The following is a 20,801-nucleotide window of genomic DNA, read 5'->3' as shown; positions in this document are numbered from 1 at the left end:
GCCATTACACTGTACACCTTAAATTTACACAGTGCTGCATGTCAATTATATCCCAGTAAAACTGAAAAAAAAAAAATCCAAACAGAAAATGTTCTGTACAGATTTTTAAAAAATGAACTACTTCTTATAATACACACACTGTCTTCTTCTAATGTATGCTGCTCCTAGGTCAGTTCCCCCAAAGCTGCCTGCTTCGGCCAGAACCCGTGCACGTATGTGGTACCTCTGAGAAGACTTTATGTCATAAGAAATCGGTTGCGTAGGAAATTCCCTTATGCCTCCAGCCCTTCCATCTGCCACAAGTCATCCAGTCCCAAATATACCATCAGACTCTACGGAAATGCTTTAAAACATGCCCCTTGGTCTTCCTTAAGACTGAAATCACTTTATTAACATGGTATTCTATTATTCTCTTTTTTGTCGGCAGGACGGAATGAGCCTCTAATATTATCAGCATCATACGTTATTTATCTACACAATCCCTGTTTTTCAGGAAGTGTAAAAATCATATATTATTTAGATCATAAAACCCAGCCAAATAGTCATTTACTAAACAGACATTTCCCAGCAAATGTGGAAGGACCAAGGGGGTCCAAGGGTCAAAGAAGAATCTGGTGACTAGGAGGTAACTTGTGACTCTGGAGAGTGTTGTGTGAGCAGAATGGGGAAGGTGGACCCAGATGGCTCCGGGTCAAGCAGCAATGAGAGGTGAGAAGATGGAAGAAAGGAACAGCTTTTAGGATGTTTGCCTAATTTTGTTTTCTGCAAAGGTACAAAAATATTGGCTTATTCAAATTACAAATTTATTTTTACATTTTACCATATAATTTTAGGTTTTAATTATGGGAAAAACCATTTTTGATCATGTGAAACTGTGGACTTTCAGGCAGTTGAAACATGAAATAAAATATTAATATATAACTTGCTATTAGTGATAAGGCAGTTAAAATAGGACTAAATAGGTGCCAGCCCCGTGGCCGAGTGGTTAAGTTCCTGTGCTCTGCTTCAGAGGCCCAGGGTTTCACTGGTTCGGATCCTGGGCGTGGACCTAGCATCGTTCATCGTGCCATGCTGAAGCGGTGTCCCACACAGCACAACTAGAAGGACCTACAACTAGAATATACAGCTGCGGGAAAAGAAGAGAAAAAAAAAACGATTGGCAACAGATGTTAGCTCAGGTGCCAATCTTAAAAAAAAAAATAGTACAACACATTAAAGACCAGAAATAAAAACATCAGTCATTATTACAAGATTTTAACGAGGTGTGATCTTGGAATGGCACATGCCGAGAATTCAGAAGAAACCATCTACTAAACAGGTTCCCACAGCAGTGTCCTGAACACTTGGATTAACTCGGCTTAGAAATAGTATTTAAAAGTGGGATTTAAATGTAGTGGTTTTAGCCTTAAAAACAAAAGAATTTATTTACACATGAAGAAAAAATCTGGAATTCCTATTCCAGGTATACTTTCAGGATACTGACAAAGTTTTCACAAAGTTGTAATTGGGCCATGAAATCAGATCTACAAAAAATGCATTAAAAAACTGGAATCCAGACATGACGGGAGTGAGGAAAGCACAGAATCATATGCAGATGAAACATTTCTTGCACTATGGACCGGGACTCTTTCTACTCACATTACAATTCTGAAAAGTCTCAAGAAAAACTTTCTTCTTTTTTTTTTGAGGAAGATTAGCCCTGAGCTAACTGCTGCCAGTCCTCCTCTTTTTGCTGAGGAAGCCTGGCCCTGAGCTAACATCCATGCCCAACTTCCTCTACTTTATATGTGGGATGCCTACCACAGCATGGCTTTTGCCAAGTGGTGCCACGTCCGCACCCAGGATCCAAACCGGGGAACCCTGGGCCAAGAAGTGGAAGGTGTGAACTTAACCACTGCACCACTGGGCCGGCCCCAAGAAAAACTTTTACTATGCAAAAGTTTCTCATGTAAATTGATGAGATTGGTATATGTTCTCATGTATATAGAGTAATCTATAAATGCCCAAAATAGGACACTGAGTACCATCTCTGCCCCTTCTGTTCCTCTCACCCACCATATCCAATCCATCGAGAGACCCTGTTGGTTCAACCTTCAAAACACAGCTAGAATCTGTCGACTGTCTCACCACTTCCACTGCCCTCCAGTTAGGTCAATCCACCATCATCACTCACCCGGGCTATTGCAACAGGCTCCTCACTAGTCTCCCACTTCTACCCTTATCTCTACATCCCCTCCCACACAACAGGCAGAGGACTCCATTAAAACAGTCAGAGCACGTCACTCCTCTGTCACTGGCTCCTCATTGCCCTCAGAGGAACAGCCGAAGTCCATACCCCAGGCCTTGTGATGCGCCTGCACAAGCGGGGCCCCAGCCCTTCCCTCACCTCCTCTTGCTACTCACTCCCTCTGCTCCAGCCACCCTGACCTCCTCCGCACTGTTCCTCCCACATGCCAGGCTCCATCCTGCCTTAGCACCTCAGCTCTAGCTGTTCAGCTATGCGATGCCGCCAAAATGGCAAGAAAAGGGGTTTTTTTGTTTTTTTTTGTATTGTAAATACCCCACTTTGAAGAATTAAACAGACCTGAGCCTGCACCCTTAGGAAGACTTAACAGCTGCCTCTCTCTGTTCAATCAGGGCTGGACGTCTCTGCGGTCTTGGCCAGGTGGATGTCAGCAGAATAGAGCCGGGTTCTGGGAGAAAGGGGCAATGGGGATACAAAGGGGAATGGAGGAAGGCGGAGGGAAGAAGTCTGCTGGGCATCGACTGGCACTGACTCTGGGAGGCCTGAAAGGCGACTCAGGGGGAGTGAAGAGAAACCTGCAACACCTGTGGCCTCCGTGTGAGGTGGGAGTGGGTGCCAGCTGGAGAATTCCTTCCTGTGTTGGTCCTGCAGTTCTTCAGGAATCTCTTGCAATTAGATCAAATATTTCTTTTTCTTGTAAACCACTCCAATGTAGTTTAACTTTATATATTGGAGAACGCTTTGAATTTTGAGATGAGGTGACTTTTGAACACTTTCTTGTGCATGTGTCACATTCTGAGTTCCATGGCTTAATCCAAAAATAGCTAGAGAACACCATGTAGTCTGCACGGAAATCAAGATATAACGATGTACACCTGAAATTTATACAATGTTATAAATCGGTGTTACCTCAATAAAAAAACAGTTAGCTAGAGAGAAGTACTAAGTGGGAGCTACCTTGTGCTTAAAGCCACTGCTAAACCAAAATGTGAGCTGGGTGTAGACAGGCGTCTGACTACTTTAGCGAGCTATCATTGACATTTATGTCCTCACCAGGAACAATGCAACTCTGTATCTGTGTGAAATTTCAAAGTTAAAATTCAACTGTATGGAAAGCTCAATGGAGTGTTGAAGAGGGATTTTTAGGACTGTCAACTCTTTATTTGAGAATTATATAACGTTAAATCTGAAAGGCACTGGAGCCCAATCCTTTCAGGTGACAGATGATGAACCTGAGGCCCAGAAGAGTTGTGTGATTCTTTAATGATGGGGAGGGTTAGGGTACTGTAGCTGACTTCCCTCGGAAGTCTTGTCGCCTCGGAGATGACAGACAGTTGAGGGTGCGTTAGGTCAGCTGTCTCTAGCTCCAGTGTTTTGTGGAGAGAAACTGTAATACCATATTTCAAGAATTCTAAGACGCCCATTTTTTCCCCACATTCTTACACCTCTTCCCTAGACTAACCACCCCATTTCTTGAAAACAACTAGCAGTCATGCTACATAGATTCTGCAGAGACCAACAATGGAGGGAAAGAGATTTTGAGGGGGCAGATAATGAGAGAGGGTTATACATAAGCAAGTGACTTCCAAGAACAAAGTAACCAGGGACCTCACTGGGCTCAGAGCATTTGAAAGCTCCACATCATAGTCTAAGTGAAGGGTCCCTCTGGAGTTGTGCACCACACAGACTCTGTAACCTTATGCTGCATCCTAAGAGGACTTGATCTTAAAATTGAATAAGTAGGGGGCTGGCCCAGTGGCGTAGTAATTAAATTCACGTGCCATGCTTTGACGGCCCAGGGTTCACAGCTTCGGATCCTGGGCACAGACCTATACACTGCTCATCAGCCATGCTGTGGCAGTGTCCCACATACAAAATAGAGGAAGATTGACACAGACATTGGCTTAGGGCCAATCTTCCTCAGCCAAAAAAAAAAAGAAAGAAAGAAAGAAAAAGTAATATACATTCCCATTCAGAGGCTAAGAGCCTGCATCTTGAAAAAGACCCTCCTGTCAGGCCACTGATAACCTGCAAGGAAGCTGGTGTATTTGCATTTTACTCCCTTTATTGTGCCATGGAATTTGGTACATAGTTTGTACTACTAATACTTAAAACTTTTTTAGCAATATCATATATAATCATGTTCAATAATATTTAAGTAATGAAAAACAACTTAACTACCAACCTTCTGATTGACTTGACAATCTTGTAAGTTAAATGGAAATGGTATTTAGCATTTTAGATTACTAGTGCCTCTTATTTAAGCTAAATATAAGTTACACCATTGCTGACTTACATACTTCATAAAGCAGCGGACTATACATTTTCCTTAAATAAAAGTTGAAGGGTTAATATGTCCTCAAATTGCTGTCAATTGTCATTAGGAGGCAGAAAAATTGGGAGTATACGCCTGAAAAAGACTGTGTTATGGGCATCTCCTCTGTGTTCCCATAATCCCCTTTGCATAGGTCTTTCCAAACATTTTTCCACGTGTTGCAATTGTGGTTTTCGAATCTGTCTCTGTGACCTGCCTGAGCTTCCAGAGGGCAGGGGCCACATCTTGTTCATCATCACTGTATCCCCAGTGCCTGAATTAACCAGAGCAAGGGCCGCAGGAGACCAAAGGAGGGAAATAGGGCCCAGTTTGATTGGCAGACGTCAGCTACAGGTGCGGAGTTGGGACCTTCGAATGAAAGTTCCCATGAAAGGTTCTGACTTTGGAGGAGAGCGATGCAGGCCTCAAGGTAAGTAAGGGAAACTGGTTCCTGGGCTCTAAAGCAGTTCTGCAAACAGCAGCTTTGTAGGGACCTGACTTCCCAAAAAGGCTCGGGTCTGGTCCAGCGCTCAACCTTTCTTTGGCAACGATTTGACCATGCTGGCAAACAGCACCTCACGTTTGTTGAGTACTTCATATGCATTATCTCATGGTCGAGTGCTGACAGGGAGACTTTTTGCTCTGTGTACAAGTAACCTTCCTATTTTTCAATGAAAGTGACCAGGAAAATAGGCTGTAGTCGTCAGAGATTCAGTTTGGCTGGAATGGATAGCTTTATATCTTTCTTTTCTTTTTTTTCCCAGCTTTATTGAGTTATAATTGACAAAATTGTAAGCTATTTAAAGTGCATTTGATATGCATACACATTATGAAAGGATTCCCACCATCTAGTTAATTAACACATCCATCTCACATATTTATACATATATTTTGGTGAGAATCTTTAAGTCCTACTCTCTTAGCAAATTTCAATGATGCTATGCAGTGTTATCAACTATAGCCACCATATTAGATACTCAGACTTTATTCATCTTATAACTGAAAGTTTGTACTCGTTTACCAGCCTCGCCTTATTCCTCCCTGCCAGGCCCTAGCAACCACCCTTCCAACCTCGGTTTCCAAGAATCTGACTTTTTGTTTTTAGGTTCCACATATAACTGATACCATGCAGTATCTGTCCTTCTCTGTCAGACTGACTTCACATAGCATAATGCCCTCAAGGTCCATCCATGTTGTTGCAAATGGCAGGATTTCCTTCCTTCTCATGGCTGCACAGTATTCTACTGTGTATATATATTTACACCACATCTTCTTTAAGGAATGGCTAGCGTCTAATGGCCTGGACTGGTTAGTTGTCTGGCCGGCACACCCACAGGGGCTCTTCAGCAGTGTGGAGTAAGGTGTCTGCAAGCCAAATAAACAGGATCCTATTGACTTTTCATGCAGTTTCCTCTTGTCTGTCTTGCTAATTTGAAAGTCAGCGTTAATAATCAAAGGGAGAAAGCATGTCATCTTCTAAAAGGTTTTGACTTAAAGCACTTTTTTATACAGAGAGAAGGAAAAATTAAAAATGCAACAGTCTTTTTACAAGAAGAGATCTTAAAGCATGAGTAGATTTTCTATTATGGGATTTAAAAGAAAGCATTACTTGAATGGTTGCATATACAGCATTTTACCAAAGATACAAAAAATATTTAGGCTTATTTTCCTACAAAGGTTCCCTAAATGTGTTATCAAAACATGGGTTTACCACTCAAACCCCGAAAAGAATTGACTTCCTGCTTTGTGTGCCAAGATGAAAGCCGAAAGGTAAGAAGAATGAACAATTGTGTCAGAGATGGGCCACGTGTGTCCTTTTAAATTAGGTCTTTAATCTTCACTGGCGCTTCTGAACTCAACAATGCCACACAGGCTCCTCATAAAAAGAGATGATAATAATTACTGACCATAATGGTCTGCAAGTCTTAGAAGCCCAAAATCAAAGAGTAAATAAATCATAAACTAAATGTCAATTTTCAAGTACTGTGCATTTTTTAAATGCTGAATATCAGAATTTTACTCCTCTTTATATAGGATGAAGTTATTAAGCTTTCCAAAAAGATGGAATTGATAAATAAATGAAAAGCAACAGTATATGTTGGAGTATATGAGGAAGCCATTTGGTTTAAAACTAATTCAGCCTGACCTTGTTTTTCCAAAAGGGCTTGATGTGGCCTGTTGAGCGTGCATTGTGCCATCATATAGGCATTTCTTTAAGGATAAGGATTAATTACTGACCTGCTGTGCTCACCTGGTGACCACCGACCTGCTGATCATCGACCTGCTGTGCCAGCTAGGCATCTTGTGACAGTCGTAAAAGAGATATTCCTGTTATATTGATGTATGCTCTTTGTTCCAAGACGGTATATAACGACTCTGTATACCCCACTTCTTTGGTGCCCTTCCTTCCTTAGGGAAGGAAGGCCCCAGGCTATAGTTGTCAAATCTGGCTCATAATAAACTCACCCCAATCTTGATTTATTGATTGACTATGGATTATTTGCATCAACAGAATGGTTTAAGGAAAATCTTCTCCCCATTGTAGACCTACCATTGGGTCTGTGGTAGAACTCAGAGGAGTTTACTAGCAGGGGAATTTCATGGGTTAGCAAAGGCTGAACACTTATTAAAATGAAGCCTATTGGTTTGAATAGCCCACCACGATGTTGCATTTCCAAATTCTTACTCCTTCTACCTATAGAAGACATTCAATTTCTCCTCCTGTGGCCTCCCCACTTATTCACATCAAAGCCACCCACCTTCCCCTGCCTCCTTAAAGCTTAAAGACAACATGAAAAGCAGCAGAGAACCAAAAAAAAAAAAGGAGGTAGGGTAATTTTGTGTGTGTTCTCAGATACTCTCAAATCAAGGCACTGAAAAAACTATGAAAAAAACAGCAACAACAAGCCCCAGACACAGATGATCTCTTGACCTGCTACTGTATGGTTATCTTTCTGTAAAGGAGATAATTTCAGTCTGCTGTGTAAGGATTCCTCCTCATCCGGTCCTATTCCAATTGGAATCCTACCACAGACTAAAATATGCCTAGATCTTTCATTACCATGCCATAGATTTTCTTTTCCTCACAAGTCAAACTAAATAGGTCATGATTGCTTCATCAGTATGCAAAGTACCACCTCTGGGAATCACATACAATCCTCTGACAGCTAACATTCTTTTTAGTGCTTTGAAATCTAATTCTACCCAATTTAACCCCACCCCAGCTCATCACTCCTCACATCAGAATCTCCATCATGTGAGGTGTAGATCTTGTTCTGGAATGGGCATCACGGACATCAACAGCAGAGATTTAATTAATTCAGAGGGAAAAGAGATTCTGTTATCACCCTTCCCCTACTAACATCTGATGAGAGGTTTTCCCTTCCCTCAGCAGCCAAGAAAAAAGGGTGGGAAGAAGATGCTCTCCAGAAGTTATGTTGCTGATAGACTTATGCTCCCTCTTAAGAAAGGGAATGATTCTTCCTGACAAGAGAAAGTTCACATGATTCCTGAAAATTAGTGAACCCACAATCATATTATTTATTAAATAATCTCCGAGGAAATTTCATCTAGTCCTATGGATCTCAATGATATCAATACACAGACGACTCCCGAATGCCCATCTCTATCTCTGACTTGTGCTCCCAGTTGCCCTCTCAATATATAAACTTGTTTGTCTACTGGGCATTTCAGACTGCGCAGAGCCAAAACAGAATTCTTGGGTCTCCTCACCAGACGTGTTTCCTAGAACAGCAAACAGGCTTACAAGGTGTCAGACACCGTTCTCATGCTTTACAAATATTAACTCATTGAATCCTCACTACCTATGCGATAGGTACTAAGATGATCTCATTGCATGGATGCAGGGGGGCCTAGATTTCAACCCAAGCAATTGGAGTCCACAACCCACCAGCTTAAGCACAATGCTATATACCCTCATTGCTGGAAATAGTCCCGATGCTCACCCAGCAGCCCAAGTCAAAGACCTGAGTCACATCTGATCCCTCTATTTCCCTCAGCTTCCACCTCCAAACCATTGGGAAGTCCTGTTGGCCAGACTTCCAAATCCTATTCTTTCTCTGTCCATGACTTTCCCTCACCATCATCACCCGCCTGGACTACTGCAAAATCCTGCCTCTCCACAATCTACATTACACAAAGAAACCAGAGTGATCTTCCTGCTTCACACTCTCCAATGGCATCCACAGCACTAAGAATAAGATCCCCCCTCCTCCCCAGGGCATAGGAGGCCCCTGAGGCTCTGATCTCACCTCCTCTCACAGCACTCCAAATCTGCAAAGCTACTTCTTGCCTCAGGGTCTTTGCAGCAACTTTCACTTGAAAGCTCTTCCCTGGATCATCACAAGACTTGATCTTTCTTGTCATTCAGGTCTCAGCTCAAAGTAACCTCCGGGGACAGGATTACCCTGACTGGGACCCGGTCATCCAGTACACCACCTTATGATATTTTCATTATAGCACTTCCCGCTATTTCTTCATTTGTTTATTTTGTTGTTTCTTGTTCTTTTTCCTTTTGACGCTCAAAGACAGTAGGAATTTTGTCCATCTTGTTGAATCCTGTATCCTGAGTGCTTACTTTAGCCCCTGTGTAATAATGTCTACTATTAGATACTAATTAATACGGTTGGATAAAAGCACTGCCACGACCCCTTTAATGGCCTTCTATTGCCTGTGGACAAAGAATAACTCTGTTAACAGGTGCCACCAGGCCACTTCTCCTGCTGTCTCAACAAGACTAATTAACTGGACCACTTGCCCTTGGGAGAGGGAGCCTTCTGGGGGCCCTCACCAGGCTGTGCCTCCCCCAGGAGGCTCCTCCTGCCCCTCGTGGCCTGATTAAATTCTGACTCATCCCTCAGAGTTCAGCTTAAACATCTCTTCTTCAGGAAACCTTCCCTGAGACGCCAGGCAAGGTTCAATCTCCTGCTCCACATCCCACAATACCCTGTATTTTCCCCTCACATCACTTTTCATACTCATCATTGAACTGGTTGTTTGCAATAAGTTGTAAAACAACAAAACCAAAACAAAACTGTGTTCCTAACTACACTATAAACTCCATACCCTCAGGGAGTAAATCTCTTTATTTATCCAACAAAAAGCTTGACACTAAGCAGACTGCCTGATTATAAAACCAATTTGCTTTTCGAACACGGGAAACACACAAACTACATATTCTCCCTGTGGGAAGAGGCGACAAGCCTTCCTAGAACCTGCCTGCTCTAACGCCAAGACCTAAGAGGAATCCGAATCTCCCCTCACTACCCCACCTCCCAGCCGGTCCCCATCAGACCGGGGGCAAACCCAGCACACCCTCTGCCCAGGCAGTCCCTGCTCCCTCCCTCCCTTCAGCACGGCACAGCCACAGTTGCCCTGCCCTCCATTCGGTTAACCGAATCCTGCGGTGTGGTCAGGGAGGCTGAGCAGAAAGATCCTGCCTGGCTCTTAGGCTCCAGAAGGAAGCTCGGATCAGTGTGACACAAAGCCACCAGACCTAGAATACATACAGGGACGACCAGCCCCAGGGAACTGGAGATTGTTCAACCTCACACGGTCAGGGACATTAATGGGTATAGGCCACCAAAGTGCAAAGATGGAGGCCAAAACCACCAACAGATACACTCACTGAATTTAGTGCCTAAAATCCAGCTACGCTTTTTAGCAGATTGTTCATACTGTGTTGCAACATATATTTTAAATCAACAAACATCAATGAGTGGTTTTTATCTTCTTCCATAATTGTCATCTCGGGCTGGGGAAGGTTGGTTAGCCTCTGGAAATAAACTGATGGGCTCCCTGGCTCCATCCTGCCCTGCTCTGGGCTGTGTCCTGACCCTGTCTGCATGAGCCCTTGGGGTGCACAAGCATAGAAGTGGATAGGACCGTTATGGGAGAAAACATCCTCCTTTACAGGAAAACTAAGAGAACCACCATGGGGAGACATCAGGTTCCTTTCAGATGGAACTCCTCATACAAAGGGCACCTTCACACAGAAACAAAAGGTCTTAGACCTTAGTTCTCAGGAACCAGCAAGCAAAGTTGGCCTCCAGCAAGACTGAGATAATTGCTGTACATCACTGGCACCTCTTCCTACTACCTGGCCTCTCTATGCCCAGGAAAAACATTCCAGCAAAGAGAAAAATCGATTCCCACTTAGATATTAGGAATACAATGTCTTTATCTTCCAATGGGGAGTACCAGGGGAGAACACGCATAACCCAAAGACAAAAATTTCATGATGGTTGAATTTGGGGCCATAGTTTGGGCTAGGATAGGAAGCCTCTGTGGTTTCGCCATCAGCCCCTAACCCCCAACACACAAAAAGAAGAAAAATCACATCGTTATGGGGCACCTTCTTCCCTTTGGTACGAGACCACCTGGCAAGCAAAATATCTTAAATCCTTAGAAAAAGACCACAATATCAAATATTTCACATACTTTAAAAAGTAATCCAATAAAAGTGTGATTGTACAAGACCCAAAGTTGTTCCGTGCTCTGCCTAACATCAGACAAGAAGATGGCAGTAAAGCCAAAAGCATTTCCATTGGCCTAAACTCAGCTCTAAATATCCCCTGGAGCAGTGGGGATGAAAAGCACATCCCCAAAATATGAGAGGTACAAGCTTTCTTTTTTTTTTTTTTTTTAAGATTGGCACCTGGGCTAACAACTGTTAATCTTCTTTTTTTTTTTTTTTCTGCTTTATCTACCCAACCCACCCCCCCCCATACACAGTTGTATATCTTAGTTGCTGGTCCTTCCAGTTGTGGGATGTGGGACGCCGCCTCAACATGGCCTGACTAGCGGTGCCATGTTCGTGCCCAGGATGGGAACCCTGGGCCACCGCACCAGAGCACACAAACTTAACCACTCAGCCATGGAGCCAGCTCCCAAGCTTTCTTTTTTAAATTAATGGCTAACAGGCCTGTACTAAAATGGTCAATCATTTTTGATAGAAACTCAAAATAGTAGGGAATGCCAAGTACTCAGGAAAAAGCACCTGCCCATTTAGAATATTACGAGAAAACATACAGAAAAAAACTATATTTAACGAATGTTTAAAAATATATAATAAAGAGAAAAAAATTTAAACCATAAAACTCTATGAAAGCAGTCTGAGTCAAAACAGAGTTTTGGTGAATAAAGTTTAATTCCATGAAGCTACTTTATAGAGTCTGTTTTACACGTGACATATTGGATGATTATTCATATTCCTTTATTTTACTTCTAGAGAAAATATTTTTCCTAGCCACAAATACCAAGTCAGCCTCATAGAAGAGAAAGAACAGAAGAGTGGCAAGACAGCAGGCTAAGGAATTTTTTAAAAATTCAGTTAACAGACTTACGCAGGTGTAGTCTGCATGTCATGCCAGCTTTTGCTGAAGTTCTGTTTTAATTCATTCATCAGGTTCATGCCGAGTTTTTGCTTGATCTCAACCAGATGCCTTTCTTTCGCTGATAAAACTTGTCGTAATGTTGTAATTTCGTCTTCTAGCTACAGGTAAGAGGGAAAACGGTGAGGAAAAACATCAGAGCAGCCAAAACACACCCGCAAAAGTTCTGGGGGCCCCACGGCAGCCTCTGCGCCCTCTTGTTGGCACAGGCCCACGCTTGGCTGGAGCAAACCCATCTTACAGAGACGATACTCTATATTCAAAAGTAGAAATCGATTTTTTTAGTTTTAACCATTATCAAAGTAACCACTGCTCCTTGTAAACAATTCATTTGTACAGCAAAATGTAAACAAGAAAATAAAAATCACCTGTAATCCACTAGGAACTAGCCATCGCTTAATTCTTTGGTTGCTAATCTTCCAAATGTTCTTCTAAAATTGTACACAGATATAGCTTTTGAACAAAAAATTGCTTTATTTATTTATTTATTTAATTTTAAAAATTATTTATTTATCTATTTATATGTTTGTTAAAGGTATGCTTTTTTTTTTGGTGAGGAAGATTGGCCCTGAGCTAACACCTTTTGGCTTTATTTTAGAAACTACTTCTTTTCAAATGTCACTAGTCAGTGTCGTTTGTCGTTTGCTAACCACACACAGCTGCCCTGGTGCAGGCACGGATGGGCAGACATTGTGGTTTTGCCAGAAGGAGGAAGAAGGGAGGAGGGGATATACGTAAGGCAGTGATTTGTTTCCTCTTTTCAACAATTTTATTGACATACACTTAAGTGGACACATTTAAAGTGTAAAATCTATAAGTTTTGACGTATGCATACTCCTGTGACGTCATGACCACAATCAAGAGAGTGATTATATCCATCACCTCCCAAAATTTTCTGGCTCCTCTTTGTAATTCCTCCCTCTCTCTTCTCCCTCTTTCCCCAGGGAGCCACCGATCTTTTTGTCATTGGAGTTTAGTCTGCATTTTCTAGAACTTTACATAAATTGAAACATAGAGTATATATTCATTCTCGCCTGGCTTTGTTCGCTCAACCTAATGATTTGAGATGATCTGCGATGCGGCCCTGTTGCTGCATTATCAGTGGTTCTTCCCTTTTCATTGCAGAGCAGTATTCCACCATGTGGATATACCACAGTTTCTTCTCTACTCACCTGCTGAAGGACATTCGAGTTTGGCTAATGCAAACAAAACTGCTACGACCATTCACATACACAGATTTGTAGGGACATGTTTCCTCCGTTCCCCGTGCCACAGAGAAGCAAATCTCTTCAGCATTATAAAATTGCTCTTGCAAATGGAATTTCTAACAAAGGAGTTCTGTAAAACACCCAGATTTCAGAAAGTGTTGCTATATCCCGTGAAAATAAGCTTGAACCTCCACGAGGCCTTTGATTCTAATTGGTTGTTGAATTTTATAATTCATTGCCCTGGCAATATTGCTTAAATTTACATCTTTGTTTTGAAATGTATAAGTCCCGGTGACTTTCCTTGTGAAGCCAGAAGAGAATCATGAGTACTCCCTTAGCATCCCACATGCATAGAGGTAATGAAAGCCTGACACTTTGCAAGATTTCTTGTTTAAAAAAAAAAAAGGGAGCAGCTGTGTCTCATTTACATTCAAAGTGTCACTCTACTTCTGACCACAAGCCGCATCCCTAACCCTGTCAGTGTTCTTGCAAATGTGTTCTTTGGGTCACCAGAGACATAGCTGCTAGAAAAGCACCTCAAGAAAGACAGCGACCTTTGCTAGAATTTGTCTTTTACTAGCACAAGGAAGATTTTGCCCCACTGGTGAACAGACAGGAATAAAGTTGTGAACCTTCGTATACACAAATAATCATTTATGCAAAACAGTCAGAAATACTGAATGAGAAGCATCTTAAATGCCACAGTAGAAAAGAACAATATCTTGGGGTTTTAACATCAGCAAAATGTCCTGGTAATTTAACATTATCCATTATCCATTCTTTTACATTCATGGAACATCTGTTTTATGCTCATGGAAATCTTTCTAAATGAATTATACATTCTATGAACATGTCATAATCAACAGCATGCTCTCTTTTCTTGATGAGCAAGAGTCTTCAGGATGCAGACATACATGGATTACTGCAAAAGGATCCTGCTCAGAGACCACCAAGGGGACAATGCTTTTAGTTCCTCCATTAAATGAGAACACACTGTGATTTAAAAATTAAACCCTTCTATTCTTTGTCAATCATGTCATATTCCACATTGTCTTCCTTGTCAACATGTTCTCCTGCATTTCATCTGCTGCCTAGTATTTCTCAAGGCTGTCTCTCCAGCCCCCTCACCATAGAAAATGCTTGGGCTTCATGTCAGCCTTTTAGTCTCTATTAGAAAGAACTTTTCGGCTTTCTTTTGGATGATAGTGCTTTGAGTGACTGAAAATACTATGAGTCTGTTTCTTTTACACATCAGGTACTACTGTAGTTTCCACTGTGTACTAAAAATAATGGGAAACATTTTAACTTGTAGAAGGAAATTACAGATGGAGAGAAGGAGGAAGAAGCTTAAAAATCTTGATAGTCTCAATCTTACATCTATGGAACCCCAGAAATTTATTCAAAATTAGAGGGGCAGTAGTTATTTGGTGTAAGGAGTGAGTAAAGCATTTATAGTTTTATAATGAAATCCTTGCTCTAAAAAAATGATAGAGAGAGACACTGAAGTGACCAACTCACCTAATATCATCCTAAAGAAAGAAATATAAGCCTCACATTTAATAACTTAAAAATCAAAGCACAAGTTAAAAGGTATTTGTGGGGAAGACACTTCTAATGATGGAGACACGAATTTGGTTTCTTAGTTGGGTCTATTCTCAGGTTCTATAACGAAATTCTCACCATTTCCATAAAACACATGACTCACCCTTCTCAAAGCTTTCAGTATATTTATCAGAAATCTAAATATATGCCAAAAAATCTATTAAGCAAATCCCAGAAGTTGGAAAAACAAATCACCTGAGATTACGTTAACTTGCAAGGTTTAAAATGGCCAACCACATCTCTTTCTACAGAGTGGAGTCCAGTCAGGATAGGAAAGCCTTTAAGAACAAATGCTTTAAGTGACAATCCTGGTGAGAGTCAATCTCTCATTTGACTAATGAGATTTTTTGGTCTGGTTACACCAGTGACTCTCAACTTCAGTTTACATAAACGTCACCCAGAGAGCATATTTAAAATGCAGATTCTGGATGTATATCCCTTTCATGCCCTGAGATTCTGATGTCTTAAATTGTCTGGGGCCAGACTACTTACATCATTTAACAAGCACCCCCAGATATTCTGATGTAGGTAGGTATGGAAACTCTATATTGTAAGTACCCCTGTGAGCCACATCAAATTCCTTTTGAAATGAGGTGGAGTGCAGGTAAATCACTTAAGTAAAGTATTTAATATATCTTTTCCCTTTTAATTTTCAATTAATCTTTCTTTATTAGAAACTAATAGTCTGATTCTTTGGTTTCTTGACTCCCTAGAAGATCTCCTTGTAGGATAAATATTTATGCCCACGATTAGATATTTAAGCTTGATTATTTAAATATAAATTAAAAGGAAAATAATAAGTTTTGGCAAAGATGTAGAGAAATTGGAACCCTTGTACCTAGCTGGTGGGACAGTAAAACGGTTCCGTCATGGTGAAAAATAGACTGGCATTTTCTTAAAAAGTTAAACATAGAACTACCATATTACCTAGCAATTCCACTCCTACGTGTGTACCCGAGGAATTGAGAACAGGTACTCAAACAAGTATATGTACACATATGTTCATAGCAACACTATTTACAATAGCCAAAGGATAAAAATAGCCCAAATATCCATCAAACGATGAACAGATAAACAAATTGTAGTATATACATAAAATGGAGTATTATTCAGCCATACAAAGGAATGAAGTATTGAGATACGCTACAACATGGATGAACCTCAAAAACATCAGGCTGAGTGAAAGAAGTCAGACACAAAAGGTCACATATTGTATGACAGATTTATATAAAATATCCAGAATAGGCAAATCTGGAGACACAGAACACAGATTAGTAGTTGCTGGGGAGAAGAAGGAATGGGCAGTAACTGCTTAATGAGTATGAAGTTTCCTTTTGGGATGATGAAAATATTTTGGAACTAGATAGAGTGGTGGTTACACAATATTGTAAGTGAAATAAATACCACTGAATTGTTCACCTTAAAATGGTTAATTACATGTTATATTAATTTACCTCAATAAAAAAGAAAAATAAATTAATCTGAAATAGCTAATAAATTAGCATCAATATGAAATTTATGTTAGAAAGGTGAAAATTTACTTTCCTATTTTATCTGCTAGATTACATAAAGTATCTAACTTAAATCCAGAAAAAGAAATACTTTCATAAACCATTAATCACCACGATGGTGTTTTGGAGTAAGAGCATTTGGTCTCTTGTACCCACTGCTTCAGGGCCTGTCTCTTCTTCTAGCTACTCCCGCCCTTGGCTAAGAATCCAGAAGAACTAAAATTATAATGCAGATACCATCCGGGACGGTGTGATGGTTAACCTTATGTGTCAACTTGACTGGGCCGTGAGGGGGCCCAAACATTTGGTCAAACATTATTCTATGAAGACGTTTCTGGATGAGATGAAATTTGAACAGGTAGACTTAGAAGAGGAGATTGCCCTCCCTAAGTGGGTGGGCCTCATTCAATCAGTGGAAGGTCTAAATAGAGCAAAAGGGCTGACCCTCCCTTGCGTAGGAGGGAGCTCTTCCTACCTGACTGTGATTGACATTGGACAGTTGTTTTTTTTTTTTCTTGCCTTTGGACTCATTAGTTCTTCCTGGTTCTCAAGCCACTGGCCTTCAAACTGGACTACACCATGAACTCCCCTGGGTCCCCAGCTTGATGATTATAGATCTTGGGACTTGCCAGCCTCCATAATCACATGAGCCAATTCCTTATAATAAATCTCTTTCTATATATATACATACACATACCATCGGTTCTGTTTCTCTGGAGAACCCTGACTAATACAGAGGGGCATTATAATAAGATATTATTGGTTATGAATACTCTGGTTGTTCACTAGCTCAGTTTAGAAATAACGAAGGTCTTAGAGGAAGGAATTGAGAGAAAAAGGTCAAGAGCCTGAGGCACTTCTTTGTAATTCTAAGAGCCAGGTGGCTTGAGGGCATTGTGTGCTGTTCTTGGGGAGCCACACGCCAAAAGAAGCGGGAAGAGCCACTAGAGAGATGGAAGGAGCCTGAAAATAGGTTCTGCCTACTCGATAGTGCTGTCTGGTATTTTCCTCCTCCTATTAATGCCTATTTTCTTTGAGTCATTTTATCTAGGGGATGTTGGCAGTATTTGACTGTTATATAATCACAAATTTACAGCATTAATGCCAACACTTCATCCTTTTCAAAAGCCAACACACATTATGGAATACTAAGCATAGAATGCAGCTTAATGAAATGAAAGTGGGAGTGGGAAGTTAGCACAGAAATATTGAGCAAATTAATTTAAAAAGAGAGAGAAAGGAAAAAATCCCCCACAGAACAGATGTGTAAAGACCTCAGAAAAGCTGTTAGGAGCAGCTGGTGATAAGACTAATGAGAATAAATATCTGAAACAAAATAGTATTTCTTTATATACTGCAAAGCATATTCTACTTCTGATATTTACAAATGTAAATATTTGTTGAAGCTATAAAGTAATTCAAGTTAATTATAAATCTTAATTGCACACCTTCTATGCACGACTACTGTACCAGATCAGAGGTGATACTGGCCTCACATTCGAGGAACTTTTAAGAACACATATATTGCATGACCACAATAATAAACTAAAGACTAAATTGTATTAACAACAGATTTCTCTTCTAAAACGCAGACTTCATCCAAGATGTAGCCTTTTGGCCAATACTGGCTTATTTTATGTCTCCCACCACAAGGACACGTCTTCCTATTGCCAGCACTTGCTAAGCACACAATACGTTGGCTGTGTGGGTGAATGGAGTTATGAGACTGCCTGAAATCTAAGGGCATCTTCATAGGAATATTAACAACAAAACAGTGTAGGATAAGGCAGCGGGGAGGGATCCAGCATAGCCAGAAGACAGTAGGAGAATCCAAGGAAACCAGCGAGAGGAGTGAATTGAAGAGGAGCCTGGGTCCCTAGCACACCCCAAGACCTCTTTTAAGCAAAGCAGTCAGAGATAAGAAGTCCCTGTACACGAAGTCTTGCTTTGGATCATGGCCACAAGTGATCCGTGCAATCCACAGTGATTGCCTAACTCAGAGGCAGTCATCTAACAGGCTCACCTGTGAGGTGTCCTGTTACCCATGTGGCTAACAGTCCCAGTGGGATCTTCCCTCAGACATAGAGAGGGGTTGCCTGTGACCAGGGGGCTGGGAAGAATGTCTGTGGAAAGTCGAGGCAGAGAAGCTAAGCTGTCTAAAAGATGCCTCAGTTCTTCCTAAGGCCAGTTGTGAGACTCTGAGACAGCTCTCTGTGTGTTCCTGTTACAATGAAACCTCAGCATCAGAGGTAATCTGAATGCATCTGTGATCTGAAGGAAGCTGATTGGTGTCTGGGTGTGTGTGTGTGTGAGCACACGTGCTTATGCGTATGGGTGCACATACACTCATGCGTGCATGTGCACACACCTGTAGAAGGGCAGGGAAAGCAGATTTAAGAAAAGAATGAGCATAACAGGAAGGTGGCCTGAGGTGGAGGGAGAAGAAATGGAAATGTGAAGAAGAACAAAGTGTGCTTGCTAAGTACACTTCCTTTCCTTTTCGCTGAGCCTCGTCATACAGCTGTGGCCGTGTGTCTTTGGAGCCATGATGCAAACCGGCAAAATGCAGTATTTCTTCATCTCTGCAGAACCCAGAAACAAGCGACAGGATGCATGGAGGCTAATGCATTCTCAAGGATGAAAACATGAGTCTCGGTAACTTGAACACAGTAACAAGGAATCTGGTGTTATTTTCAGAAGTCAGGCTCAGAAACTCTCAGGAATAAGACACGCTGGAAGCTTATTAATGTGGCCAAAGGAAACAGGGATTTCTGAAAACACCGCTAGTTTTTTATATTCATGGAGGCATCCATTTAAAACCAATACCTAATTTTGATTATAAAGGTAGGAAACACTCATTGTTGAACGTTTAGAAAATATAGAACGCACAAAAAACATACATTGATATGTGTGTCTACGTATAGTCCATTAATTCCAGAACCCAGAAAAATCAAGGCATTTTATAAAAGTTGGTCTGTTACAGAGGTTATGCCTGAATTTAAATTTAGACTACAACAACGGAGTTAAATTTAGCTCAGAATCATTAATACAGAGAATACAACTTCTGGACACTGCAAGTGACATGAACAGATCATGAGCCAGAATTCCAGGCCTTAAGAAAATGTGCAGGGGCTGGCCCGTGGCCGAGAGGTTAAGTTCACGCGCTCTGCTTGGGTGGCCCAGGGTTTGACCGGTTCGGATCCTGGTCGCGGACACGGCACTGCTCATCAGGCCACGGTGAGGCGGCATCCCACATGCCACAACCAGAAGGACCCACAACTAAAATATACAACTATGTACTGGGGAGATTTGGGGAGAAAAAGCAGGAAAAAAAACAAGATTGGCAACAGTTGTTGGCTCAGGTGTCAATCTTCAAAAAAAAAAGTACAGCTGGACATTCACCGTTAAGGCTGACTTTGATCTGTGTGCTCTGGCACATGTGGCCAAACTGAAGTAAACTGGGTGGTTCTGGATCACTGGCCACAGACAGACGCAGCCAAAGAACCAGGCTATTTGATTTGAGACGCTGTGCTCACTGAAATAATTTCTGCTGCACCAGAGGAACAAGCTGCTCCTTTATTTTACAATGAATTTATTTTAGGGTGTGCCTTGTGAAAGCACCTGGAAAGTCTTCCATATCATTATGAGTTGTCATAAACACACGTTTCAGAACATTAGAGCTTGAAGAGTCCGGAGTGGACAAAGGGGGGGTGAGGGTCAGGTGGAGCTCAAAGTGGGTCCTCAGCCTGCAGAAGGGGCCAGAACAGGAGGCTGAAGCCTGGCTTCCAGCCAGACCAGGAGCTTCCTGCCCTCTGAGCCAGGGATGCAGAATGGCGAGGAATATGGGCCTCTTCCTCTCTTGCTCTACTGCTCATTCTACTTGGAAAAGCTCCCTTTCTCCAGCCCTTTCCTCCTATAACGTAAACGCTCCTTAGCAAAGTGTTTGAAGGTTAGCGGACCCTGCAAGGAAAGGCTTGAACAAAGAGTCGCATTCATGGGGAGCCAGGCATCACCCTGGCCTCTAGGCCCAGATGCGCCCAGCAACTACACAAGATCTAAGGAAGCCTAAACTCAGCAGAGCTTTCTTCTCTACCCTCTGAGCTTTATTCTTGCGCAAAAGAGGACACAACTTAATAAATTCAGTCGTTTCTATGACTGACCTTTTCATTACAAAAATAAGTCATTTCAAAGTATTCGTTGAACGAAGTTGCTGACCAAGGACAAGAACTGCTCTTAAAAAGGAGCTTGCGGTGCTGGCCCCGTGGCCGAGTGGTTAAGTTCGCGCGCTCCGCTGCAGGCGGCCCAGTGTTTCGTTGGTTCGGGTCCTGGGTGCGGACATGGCACTGCTCATCGGGCCACGCTGAGGCAGTGTCCCACATGCCACAACTGGAGGGACCCACAACAAAGAATGTACAACTATGTACCGGCGGGCTTTGGGGAGAGAAAGGAAAAAAAAAAAAAAAAAAGGAGCTTGCATCTACAACAAGGTCTCGAAGGAATTCCATCAGG

The 20,801-nt window shown here is 41.8% G+C and overlaps 1 protein-coding gene across 4 annotated transcripts in view; it reads right to left on the bottom strand.

Moving 5' to 3' along the window:
- TPD52L1 (TPD52 like 1) overlaps positions 1-20,801 on the bottom strand; it is a 97,282-nt gene that overhangs the window by 14,915 nt on the left and 61,566 nt on the right. For all 4 annotated transcript variants that reach the window (XM_070496164.1, XM_070496163.1, XM_070496162.1 and 1 more), the window contains exon 3: positions 11,924-12,072. In XM_070496164.1, coding sequence (XP_070352265.1) covers positions 11,924-12,072 — 149 coding nt within the window. The remainder of the gene's footprint in view (positions 1-11,923; positions 12,073-20,801) is intronic.

This window comes from Equus asinus, chromosome 24 (genome assembly GCF_041296235.1).
Source record: "Equus asinus isolate D_3611 breed Donkey chromosome 24, EquAss-T2T_v2, whole genome shotgun sequence".
Taxonomy (NCBI): Eukaryota; Metazoa; Chordata; class Mammalia; order Perissodactyla; family Equidae; genus Equus; species Equus asinus.
This window is presented reverse-complemented; position numbering and strand designations above follow the sequence as displayed.